The sequence below is a fragment of the Hylobates moloch genome, unplaced genomic scaffold (assembly GCF_009828535.3).
Source record: "Hylobates moloch isolate HMO894 unplaced genomic scaffold, HMol_V3 SCAFFOLD_19, whole genome shotgun sequence".
Classification (NCBI taxonomy): domain Eukaryota; kingdom Metazoa; phylum Chordata; class Mammalia; order Primates; family Hylobatidae; genus Hylobates; species Hylobates moloch.
This window is the reverse complement of record NW_026652294.1, coordinates 40,640,661-40,652,827: the sequence shown is the minus strand read 5'-3', so window position 1 is coordinate 40,652,827 and position 12,167 is coordinate 40,640,661. Positions and strand designations below refer to the sequence as shown.

At 48.1% G+C, this 12,167-nt stretch overlaps 2 protein-coding genes across 11 annotated transcripts in view; both read right to left on the bottom strand.

Annotated features, from left to right (window-relative positions):
- Window positions 1-3,289, bottom strand: part of USP43 (ubiquitin specific peptidase 43) — an 89,311-nt gene extending 86,022 nt beyond the window's left edge. For 5 of the 6 annotated variants that reach the window (XM_058431021.1, XM_058431027.1, XM_058431024.1 and 2 more), the window contains exons 1-3: window positions 3,173-3,289; window positions 2,912-3,047; window positions 1,891-2,806 (exon numbers count right to left, since the gene is read on the bottom strand). In XM_058431021.1, the coding sequence (XP_058287004.1) occupies window positions 1,891-2,394 (504 nt within the window). In that variant the 5' untranslated portion in view covers window positions 2,395-2,806; window positions 2,912-3,047; window positions 3,173-3,289. Of the gene's footprint in view, window positions 1-1,890; window positions 2,807-2,911 lie in introns of all 6 variants that reach the window. The other variant, XM_058431022.1, reaches the window with a different exon arrangement.
- A 1,274-nt stretch (window positions 3,290-4,563) lies between these two features.
- The window catches only part of CFAP52 (cilia and flagella associated protein 52), a 66,102-nt gene continuing 58,498 nt past the window's right edge, over window positions 4,564-12,167 (bottom strand). Inside the window, exons 12-14 of one of the 5 annotated variants that reach the window (XM_058431547.1) lie at window positions 9,302-9,404; window positions 6,179-6,290; window positions 4,564-4,988 (exon numbers count right to left, since the gene is read on the bottom strand). In XM_058431547.1, the coding sequence (XP_058287530.1) occupies window positions 4,813-4,988; window positions 6,179-6,290; window positions 9,302-9,404 (391 nt within the window). In that variant the 3' untranslated portion in view covers window positions 4,564-4,812. The remainder of the gene's footprint in view (window positions 4,989-6,178; window positions 6,291-9,301; window positions 9,405-12,167) is intronic. The other 4 variants (XM_058431548.1, XM_058431549.1, XM_058431551.1 and 1 more) reach the window with 4 other exon arrangements.

Sequence of the window (12,167 nt, the reverse complement as noted above, 5' to 3'; positions counted from 1 at the left end):
GAGTTTTTTTGTTTTGTTTTGTTTTTTTGAGACGGAGTCTCGCTCTGTCGCCCAGGCTGGAGTGCAGTGGCGCAATCTCCGCCCACTGCAAGCTCCGCCTCCCGGGTTCACGCCATTCTCCTGCCCCAGCCTCCCGAGGAGTAGCTGGGACTACAGGCGCCCGCCACCACGCCCGGCTAATTTTTTTTTTTTTTTTTTTTTTTTTTTTAGTAGAGACAGGGTTTCACCGTGTTAGCCAGAATGGTCTCGATCTCCTGACCTCGTGATCCACCCGCCTCGGCCTCCCAAAGTGCTGGGATTACAGGCGTGAGCCACCGCGCCCGGCCAATTTCGGAGTTTTTTCAAACTACTGCAGCCCTCTCCCATTGCTGTGGTAACTGGATGCATCTAGCAAGAGAAAAGGTACATAAAGATTACCTCCCTCCCTCCTCTAGGTTTCTGCAGGTGAGAAGGTGTCATGATAGAATAATGAACATTTCCTGTGGGGCTGGCTCTGTGCTCTACATAGAACTCATTTAATACAACAACCCTATAACGAGGTAGGTACCATTATGGTTCTATATTAAAGATTAAGAAAGTTGTAGCACAGAGAGATCTGGTAACTTGCTCAAGGTCACAAAACTCCAGAGACCTTGCTTGCTCTTAACCGCTATACTATACTGCCTCTTTCTTAAAAAGCAAATGTCACCAAAAAGAGACATTTAGTGACAACCATTTGACCCACTGGCTGCTGCAGAACAGTGCTTCACTAATGGAGGCAGGAGGGAGGAAGGTGGGGGTTGGCATCTCATGGGTCACATGGCAAACACTGCTTTCTCAGGCTGAAACTCAAGAGCGGTGATGCTTGTGGAATGAACACTGACAGGTTTCCCCCTCCCCCAAGAACAACAATCACTAGTCTGTAGGGAGCTTCAGCTCTCTGCCCAGAGCTGCGGGTTTCTTCTTCTTCTTTTTTTTTTTTTTTTTTTTTCAGGAAGAAAGCCATGTGCATAAATTATCAGGAACCCTTTAATCCAACTGGGACCCCAAACGAACACCCCGTTTTAACCCCGGGTGAAGTGATACAAACAATTTACAAAGCCTCATGACCCTGCAGCATCCCGAGTAAGTAGACCGTGATCTTGCAGACAATAAAATGCAAGCCCGTGCTCATACATTGTAGGGGATTGAATGCGCCTTAAATAAAAGGATGCTATCTCCAAAACAGCACGCTCACTGCCTTTGCTGGGCACTCAGCACGGTACCTGGCCTGCAGGTTGTCAGATTCCACTGGGCTTAGAATAAAATCCAAACTCTTTACCGTTGCCTCCTAGGTCTTACGTGATCTGGCGAACCTCATCTGCCTCCTAAGCTCCAACGCCACTCGTTTTATTTCCATGTCTCCAGTACTCAGCTCCTTTGGGTCTATGGCAATTGTACTTGCTGTTCCCCCTGCCTGGATTAGTCCTACAGCTTGCCCTGACTTCATCCTTCTCATCATTCAGATCTCAACGCAAGCATCACCTTCTTCCTCTGAGGCCTTGGCCTTCAACGTCCCATTCCCTACCCCACATCATTCCAGACTGGAAGCTCTAGAGCTGGCGTTAGAACACTGTCTGGCCCACAAGCCTTCAATACTTCAACAAATGCTTGTTGAATCCAAAAACGCAGATTACCCTTCAATCTGCCAGCTCACCCCACTCCCTCTCAAAATACCTAGGAGAATTAATTTATAAAGAAAACATAAGCAAGTGACAGCGTAACACATCGACTCAAAACAAAACCGGTAATCTGGGCTGAACTGGTCAATGCATTTAAAGAAGGCCCCGAGAAAACCCTTTCCTGATCATGCACACTTTTCAAGAGGCGAAACCAGGGGGACAGGGCGGCCGGCGGCGCAGCGCTGCCTACCTTGAACTCCGCGGAAAGTTGGGGCGTGTATTCGCGAGTCCAGAGCGCGCGCACCAGCGCCGCCAGCTGCTCGGTGACCTCGGCGCGGCCCGGCGCCGCCCGGTAGCGCCCCAGCGCCAGGAACTCGGCCAGCAGGTCGGTGTTGCTGAGACACTGCACCACGGCGTTCATGAAACAGGTGTTGCCGTGGTTCTTCAAGCCCTGAGCGCCCGGCGGCCGCGCCCCATCGCCGGCAGGGAGCTGGAGCTGGGGCTGGGGTCCGGGCGGGCGCTCCTCCCCGGGGCTCCCGGGGACCGCTGGAACTGGGCCCGGGGCGCAGGCGAAGCCCCCCTCACCGTCGCCATCGCAGTGTCCCGGCTGGGGCCGGGGCGGCGAGTCCCCGGGGCGTGAGCGGCTGCCCAGCGCCAGCAGGAAGCGGCTGAACAGGCGGCGCAGGGAGCGGCGGCGGCGGGGCCGGGGCGCGAGCGGTTCCCCTCCTGCCGCGTCCCCGGGGCCCGGGTCCATGGCTGCCGCCGGCGCAGCTCCAGGCGCGGAGCCCCCGGGCCCGAGGAGGACGAGCGGCCAGCAGGCCCTACAGCTTCGCTAAGGCGCCTGGTGCCGGCTACCTGCGGGCCAGGTGTGCGGGGACGGGGCGGAGGCGGAGCCAAGGGCGGGGCAGCCCCGCCCCGCGCGGGAATCCGGCCGCACGACCAGCCCCCTCCAGGGCAGCGCCGGGCCACCCCTACCCCTGCCTGGTGCCGCCCCCGCGGCGCTGACTGGGAGTCGTCGTGGTCGAATTCCCCACCCTTCCTTACCTCGTAAACCGACAGACCTGGGTTTCGCCGCTGCTCCTGTTCCTCGAGCAGCCTTCAAGCAGTGGAAATTATGGAGAAATGAACATTCTGAAAGCGCCTAGTAAATGGCAAAGGCCTGGCTACTGCAGGAAGAAAAGGGCAAGGCAGGCATCTCCAGAGCACAGCCTCGGGCGTGGTGAGAGGCGCGCGCTGGGTGCTGTGTGGGGGTGGGGAGCGCTTTTGTGTACCGCTGGTTCCTCCGCAGGCTCAGGTGTGTGCGGACAGGTGTCGCCACCTCCTTCCAGACCGTCTGCCCCTTGGGGGAGGCAGAGCCTGTGCCTGCACCCGCCAACCCGGGACCTGAACTGGGAGCCACGTGTTGCCCTGTGAAAAAAGCCCCCGTGTGGTTGTGGTTTGCTTTTTTACACCACAGATTGGGTTAGAATCATTTTCCAAAAACGTGCGAGACTTGATCACCCTTGCTTTCATCGGCAAGGAAGGGGACTCACAGAGGTTATCGCAACGTAGGGAGGCGGCCCGATCCGTAAGCAGGGAAACCGGAACTCGACCTGGATCTATGGACTGCCAAGTTCAGGCCCTTTCCAACCTCAGTATTTGCTTACCAGGAAGTTTTCAGGCTCTCAGGCGCGCCCCCTACGCGGTTTCTGGTTCACTCCTTAAGGCACGATCCTTGTTGAATGATTGCCCAATCAGAACTAGTTTGGCCTTGCCCCGCCCTTGATTCCCTGGGTAACCCTGAGCCCCTCCCCCACCCCTCGCTTTATCCCATGCAACTGTCAGGTTTATAATTAATCAGGCAAGGTCTTGCAAAATGAGTTTCTCGTCAATTTCTAGCTCAGAAAGAGATCAGCACCATGTGAGATGCAGTATTCTAACAACGCTCTGAAATGTTACTTGTTGTTTAATAAGTGATCATCATTTATTAAATATTCTTGATCCTGGCCGGGCGCGGTGGCTCACGCCTGTAATCCCAGCACCTTGGGAGGCCGAGACGGGCGGATCACCTGAGGTCAGGAGTTCGAGACCAGCCTGGCCAACATGGTGAAACCCCGTCTCGACTAAAAATACAAAATTAGCCAGGCGTGGTGGCGCATGCCTGTAATCCTAGCTACTCAGGAGGCTGAGGCAGGAGAATCGCTTGATTCAGTGAGCCAAGATCGCGCCATTGCACTCCAGCCCCGGGCGACAAGAGCTAAACTCCCTCTCAAAAAAAAAAAAAAAAACAAAAAAACTTAATCTTTCAAACCGGGTTGCAGCAGTTACCTCATGCAAAAAAGCAGCCTTACTTAAAGGATAAATAACATGCTTAAAACATCAGACGGTACTGTGAATCGGAGACTTGTGTTCTGGAAAATGCCATTCTTTACCCCTCTCTGGAAAAAGATACCCGGTTGGGTGATTAACACACAAGGACACAAGGTCCATTTCATCACCCTTCTGGTGGAAAGCACAGAAGAAAGATGTAATGGCCAACTCCAATAAAGCATCTCTGAAATTTCATCTTTCTTTGGTAATTGTCCTGAGATCCTCAACACCACACACTTTCTTTGAGAAAGCATGCATATTTCACTCTCTACCCTGTCAGGAATTCTGCTGATGCTTTAGTACATTAGTCACTTAATTCTCACAATAACCTTTTGAGTAGGAACTTACTCTTGCTTGACAAAAGAGCAAACTGTGGCTCAGAGAATTTTTAAGAAGCCTGCCCGAGATCTGGATTTAAATCTGAGTCTAGTCTAGCTTGACCAATGAAATGACAATTAAGAAGGAAATTCATTTCACCTTATTTTTAGAGGATAATAGCAATGCTGTCTGTGCACAGATCGTGAGGAAGTTCTGTGGGTTTTGCAGAGTTGCAGAAAACAAATTATAACAGAAAACCAACAACTAAGAATTTATTCAAAATGTAAAAAGTTCTAATTAGAGTCTGCACAAATTATTCTTGAACATATTTCAATTTTAATATGCAATTTAAGAATATAAAATGCATTCTATAAAGAAAAAGAAAACAATTGACTCAAGAACAAAAACAGAGCTGTTAGAAATGAAGATTAGTGTTGGAGTTATCTAAACTCAGTCTTCAACAGGACTGTGTGCAACGCCAAGGCTCAGAGACATCTCATCAGCTTCAGGAGGTATATGGGTACTTCCATCGCAAAATGGCTCCATCGGCACTTACACTAACAATATATTGATTTCCTGGACTTATGCGGATGCGTGTGATGTTGCCACTGTGTCCCACCCCAACGTGAGTCACTTCACCCTCATTATAATCCCAAACTTTCACCAGATGGTCATTTCCACCTGAAAAAGATAAACATGTATATGGCATTGCTGCAATAGAAGAGAGAGAAACAGCCCTGATTTCAAATAACTGGATCATTTTCAACATGGTCCCCATGTATCTGTCTTTATAATAAAACTTTTACTTGATTATAAAAATCTATCTGTTGCAGTAAATTTGAAGAGGAGGGGGAAATACAAAGAGGTGAAATCACATTTCATCCCACTACCCAGAAATAACCACTAGTAATATCTTGGCTTAGTTCCTTCCAGTCTTTTCTCTGTAAGTATACTGGTATACATATACATCATATATATGATTGGAATCACACTGTGTCTAGTTTGATATCTGCTTTATAGTCAATGTATTTGTGAAACTTAATTCATTTCATGCATTCATTTATTTTTTACTTATTTATTTATTTATTTATTGAGACGGACTGTCTGTCACTCAGGCTGGAGTGGAGTGGCATGATCTCAGCTCACTGCAGCCTCCACCTCCCAGGCTCAAGCAATTCTCCCGTCTCAGCCTCCCAAGTAGCTGGGATTATAGGTGCGCACCACCATGCCCAGCTAATTTTTGTGTTTTTAGTACAGACAGGGTTTCACCATGTTTGCTGGTCTCAAACTCCTAACCCCAGGTGATCCACCTGCCTTGGCCTCACAAAGTGCTGGGATTACAGGCGTGAGCCACCCCGCCTGGCCGCATTTATTTGTTAATATCCTCAGGAATCAAAGAGCTTGGCAGGAAATGATAATGATGTTCCAATCAGCATGTTGTGTGGTAAATGCCCCTTTGAAATACTGGTTAATTCATTTGTTTTGGTGGGAAGGGCATCGCATCATGCAATAATAAGGTGGAATTAAAAGACTGGCTTTTAAGACTTTACAAGCACGCTGGACAGCCCAGGCCATTTAAAGGCCCCATTTCTATTATCAATGCCCACCCAAAAAAGCAAGCCGAGCAACCTAAGTCTTGGCTTTTATTTGTGCTCTTAAAGCTCTTGTGCAAATGTTTCCTCTCATTGAAATGTTACTTCTGGATTTTTCTTTCTCAGCCACATTGGCTGCAGTGTTGGTTGGAGTCTGATTCTAACCAAGTTGCCTTGAGACCCTTTTGTGGTCTTTTCCAATTGCCTCTAGCCTGGGAGTTCCTTTCATGTCGTCATCTAAATAAGCCAGGCTTGGCTTTTTCCTATCCCAGGACTAACCTGTGACAAAGTGCACCCCTTCCTGTGTGATATCCATGCCATTTATCGACCCAGACAGGGAACCTTCCAATTCTCTGATTACTGTCCCATCAAATACTTCCCAGTAAGCAATCTGGAATTCAGGAAAGAAGCATTAAGCAGGACGCAGCTCAGGAGAGTCATCCATGCACATGCTAACAAAAGATGGCTCTACTTTATATAGAAGGGAGCAAAAATACACCACAGGATGATACTGGCTGAAATTATAAATAGGCTACAGCAGGGGGTGGCAAAACCATTTTAATATTTTTAGTATTGGTTTTAAATTTGCATTCTATTTAAAGAGATGTTGATGTGCTGATAAACTTGGATTAAGACAGAAAGGGCTTTTGATAAGACTAAGCAGATTGAGCCTGAAGCAAGCTGTAAAAGAAAGAACAGCCTCTGCATCCACAGCTAAGCTTCAGGCCTGGAGGGAGGAAAAGCATTTTCTTCCTTCTCACTGGGGGATGAGCACTCCCCACTCCCCAGAGTTCTAGAGACTGGGCTGTACAGGCACCCTCCCACTGGGACTGTGCCCTCCTTCTTCCTCACCCCACCCTTATTCCCAACTTTCCCTTCTGCTCCAAAGCACTGAAATATTCCACAGGGTAGAGTTTAAAGAGGAACTGGTAACCTTGGTTCCCTGTTGGGAAGCAGAACTATCTTAAGGGTGGAGAGACAGGTGCCTAAAGGAGGGTGATTTTTTTCCTGAATATACTGCCTTTGTACCTTAAAATTTGTGAATGCACAATCTATTCAAAATTTAAATTTCCTTCTTAGGAACAAATGCTTCTATTTATGATAGCAAAGACAGGGAATCAACCTAAATGCCCGTCAATGATAGACTGCATAAAGAAAATATGATACGGCCAGCTGGGTGCAGCGGGTCCCAGCACTTTGGGAAGCCGAGTTAGGCCCGTTGCTTGAGGTCAGGAATGTGAGACCAGCCTGGGCAATATGATGAAACCCCGTCTGTACTAAAAATACAAAAATTAGCTGGATGTGGTGGCACACACCTGTAGTGCCAGCTACTTGGGAGGGTGAGGCATGAGAATCAGTTGCACCCAGGAGGTGGAAGTTGTAGGAGGCTGCAGTGAGCCGAGAGTGTGCCACTGCACTCCAGCCTGGGTGACAAAGTGAGACTCTGTCTCCAAAAAAAAAAAAGAATAAACTTAAAATATGGCATATATATACCACGGAATACTATGCAGCCATAAAAAGCAACAAGATCATGTGCTTTGAAGGAACATGGATGGAGTTGAAGCCATTATCCTCAGCAAACTAACACAGGAACAGAAAACCAAACACCACATGTTCTCACTTACAAGTGGAAGCTGAACGATGAAAATAGATGGACACATGTGGGGAAACAACATACTCTGGGCACCTGCTGAGGGGTGGTGGGTTGGGGGAGGAAGAGCATCACGAAGAATAGCTAATGCATGCAGGGCTTAATACTGAGGTGATGGGGTGATCTGTACAGCAAACCACCATGGCACATGTTTACCTATGGAACAAACGTGCACATCCTGCACATGTACCCCTGAACTTAAAATAAGTTTGAAGAAAAAAAAAAGAGTGCTTGACCAGGAATCAGGAGTGCAAACTTAACTTGCACGTGCATTTCATTCGTTTCTCATTGTTTCATGTCGGAAACGTGCTGTGTTCCAGGCACTATGCCAGAAGTCTGTATTCCTCTGAATCTAGCTAGACATTATGCATACTATTTCCTGTTAACTTTTTTCTTTTGCTTTGTAATGTCTGTTGATGCTTGATCATGTTAACAAAAAAGTTCTGATTTCATAGTAAACGCCTAAAGAGATAGAAAAGCATGCCAGAACCCATGTTTCTCAGGAATCACACCCACAGAAGTAGTTGGAACTTGACTGCCTGCCTTCCCAGCCAAAGAAGCCAAACTGACACTCTCCTGGGCAGCCCCAGTAGGGTTCCATCTTACCAGAATGTCCTCTGCCAGAGGTGCCCTTCCTTGAGGTCTAGGCATTGACTAGTCCTTCTGTTATTCAAGCCTCAGCTCAGATGCTGCTCCTTAAGGAGGCCTTCACCCACCACCCCAGCTGAAGGAGCTTCCCCCCACCCGCCAGCATCATATCACTTGTTCTATCTCCTTTCTCAGTCCTTTCACCATCTCGTGTCTTGTTCACTTGTTACTCATTGTCCATTCATGGATTGGTTCATGTGTGTATTAGCCAATTCCATCCCCTCCTACCCAAAATAAATTAGGGAAGTAAGGTTCATGAGAGCAGGGACCCCTTGCTTGCCCCAAGGGTGAACATTCCCCCAAACAGAAGGATGAACCTTCACCTTCCTCTTTAGCTGGGAAATCTGTACCATATGTAGAATTTTTTTTTTTTTTTTTTTAAGAGAGAGAGAGTCTCACTCTGTCACCCAGGCTGGAGTGCAGTGGTGCAATCTTGGCTCGCCAAAACCTCCGCTTCCCGGATTCAAGCAATTCTCATGCCTCAGCCTCCTGAGTAGCTGGGATTACAGGCACCCGCCACTACACTCTACTAATTTTTTGTATTTTTTATAGAGATGGGGTTTCACCATGTTGGCTAGGCTGGTCTCGAACTCCTGACCTCAGGTGATCCACCCGCCTCAGCCTCACAAAGTGTTGGAATTACAGGCATCAGCCACCACGCTTGGCTCCGTGTGTAGATTTTTAATGTAATGAGGAAGTACAGTGCTGAGAGATGAGGAGCTCTATTGCCTTTCTGTCTGAATTTAGTCAAAGTGATAACCAGTTTGGGCACAGCAATTCTAGTCCAGTCTCAGAAATTCCCTAATAATAAAAACCAATCTATTGAGTACCTACTATGTGCCAGGCCCCCTGCTATAAGCACCACAGGCGAGCATGACTTTAATCCTCACTCTATGAGGTCAGTGGTACCACTTCCACTTAACAGGAGGGGAAGTGAAGACACTGGAAGGTGATATGGCTTTTCCAAAGTGACATGGCTGATTGATGACAGACCACCATTGGAACCAAGGTGGTTTGACTCCAGAGCCCGCACCCTCCACCACAACGCCTCACTGCTTTTCTCTTGCACTGGAAAGATCTCAGCTCTCGCTGGGAGGACTCACCTTTCTGTCTGTTCCACTGGTGATGATCTGGAACTCCTCAGGGTGATAGCACACACACTGGAATAAGGTGTTGGCTAGTATCATCTGATTCCTCCTGAGACGCCTGGAAAGTAGATTCAAAAGCTGTGAAAGTCGACTTTCTCTTCCCTAGGAAATTTATTCACTATTCAAGCTGGATTTGGTGCAAGCTGGGATTTGGGTTGGTTTATCTCTATGCCAAACATCTCATACTGCTCAGCACAGTGGTTCTTGTATTTCTTCAAAACAGACTTCAGGTCACCCTGTCCTCTCTACTTCCGCGTACTTCGGTTGGCCTATCAGTGACCACCAGAGGACAATGGGAAGGGCCCTTTCCTAAAGACAGAGCACGAAACTCAATGAGAACCCTTAAGTTCCAGGGAAGAAGAAGCAGAAGAGGCTGAACTCACAGCCAACCTGCTGCCTCCCACACAATGTACTTGAGTCTTGAGGCCACCATTTGGAAGTGGAGCTCCCTGCAGTCTGAGAAGCAGAATGTGGGGAAGCGTATTTTATTTTGTTTATGTTTTAATCATCGATGTATCTTTAATTCACAAATAAAAGCTGTAGCAAGATGTCATGTACACATTTGTCCACAGGTTTGGACGTACCATATCATGCACAACCCTCGGAAAACACGAGCCTGTCACGTGGGGATGTCCCAAAAGCTGGCAGGCTCAACCCTTGTCTGCATATGGTAAGAAGTCCCTCCCAAGACCCACCCCCCACCCTGCCCAGGGTGCCCCCAAGAGGGAGCTCGCCTCCCGCAACTGAAGAGAGCCCGGCCTGGGAAGGGTATTTTAAAAATGGGTATTATAGGCCGAGTGCAGTGGCTCACGCCTACAATCCCAGCACTTGTGGGAGGCCAAGGCGGGCAGATCACCTGAGGTCAGGAGATTGAGACCAGCCTGGCCAACATGGTGAAACCTCGTCTCTACTAAAAATACAAAAATTAGCCAGGCATGGTGGTGCATGCCTGTAATCCCAGCTATTCGGGAGGTTGAGGCAGGAGAAGCACTTGAACCGGGGAGGCGGAGGCTGCAGTGAGCCAAGATCATGCCACTGCATCACGCCTGGCCAGGATCTGCATTTTAAACCAGGATTTCAGTTGATTTTTATGTGCATAATAGAACCCCTGCCTTAGATACTGTACCAAGAAATATGTAAATATCGCTTCTCCTTCCACAGACAATGTGGTGGGTGGCCATCTCACAGGCCAGGCTTTCCTGGCTAAAAAATGCACCTTCTGCACAGTTTCTTCTCATTATGGAAGTTTTCAAACGTGGTATCTGAGCTGAGCATTTTTAAAGATTTTGGCACAAGAATTCCTGCTACACAACAGAACAGCTTTAAGGATTTGAGGCAGTCACAAACCATCCATGGAAATAAGTTCAGACATGTCCTTCTAGTTCTATATTTTCCCAGGAGGAAGGTCAGGTATAGCCTAACACTTCCTACAACTGTGGTCCTTGAACCAGCACTCTCAGTTGGGAGCTTCTTAGAAATGCAGAACCTCAGGTACCATGCTAAATTTAATGAATCAAAATCTACATTTCTAACAAGATCCCCAGGAGACACACAGAGCTAGAAGACAAAAGCTTGCTTTGTGGGGTTTGTTTGTTTGTTTGTTTGCTTTTTTGAGATGAAGTCTCACTCTGTTGCCCAGGCTGGAGTGCAGTGGCGTGATCTCAGCTCACTGCAACCTCTGCCTCCCGGGTTCAAGCGATTCTCCTGCCTCAGCCTCTTGAGTAGCTGGGATTACAGGCATGCGCCACCACGCCCGGCTACTTTTTGTATTTTTAGTAGAGACAGGGTTTCACCATGTTGGCCAGGCTGGTCTCGAACTCCTGACCTCGTGATCCTCCCACCTCAGACTCCCAAAGTGCTGGGATTACAGGCGTGAGCCACCACGCCCAGCAGTGCTTTATGTTTTTTAATGTATTAAATACACATTGAGTTCTCATTCCCATCAAGTGTATCTCATGTTCTTTGTCGTGCATGCCTCCTTCCTCCCATCTTTGCACTTATCCTCGTCTCTCTTATGCAGTGATATAAAGGCAGTGCCTCGTAGGAGTGGTAGAGGGGTGATAGGTGGGTGGAGAGAGGGGTTGGAGAAATAGGGTCTGATTCTAAAATAAAAACACAGCAAAAATGCTTATAGTCAAAAATTCAAAAAGCCACTTTTCAAAAATCCTTTCAGTTACTCCTACAATAAAGTTCACAGGCTTTGGTCTAGTTAGTTTGAAGTTAGTCATTCTATGGGGGTGTGATATGCTCGGAGCATAAGAGGTCCCTGGGAATGTGGCCAACCAAGGGGAAAGGCAAATGTATGTCCCACCAGCATCCCTCTCCTCCATGGGGAGTTCATTCTGGGCTTCACCTGACTGACTGGAATGATAAGAGGCACTGCCTGCATTAGTTATTTTTCTTTTTCCTTTCTTTCTTTTTCTTTTTTTTTTTTTTTTTGAGACAGAGTTTCACTCTTGTTGCCCAGGTCAGAGTGCAATGGCACGATCTCAGTTCACTGCAACCTCCGCCTCCTGGGTTCAAGCGATTCTCCTGCCTCAGTCTCCCAAGTAGCTGGGATTACAGGCACCTGCCACCACGCCCAGCTAACTTTTTTATTTTTAGTAGAGATGAGGTTTCACCAGTTGGCCAGGCTGGTCTCGAACTCCTGACCTCAGGTGATCTGCCCACCTCCGCCTCCCAAAGTGCTGGGATTACAGGCAGGAGCCACCGTGCCCGGCCTTGCATTCGTTATTTTTCTTGCCCCCTTTCATTTGGGACACTTAGGGTTGAATTCGTGTAAGTTAAACCATGCTTCACTGTGTGGACACAGAAAGCTATT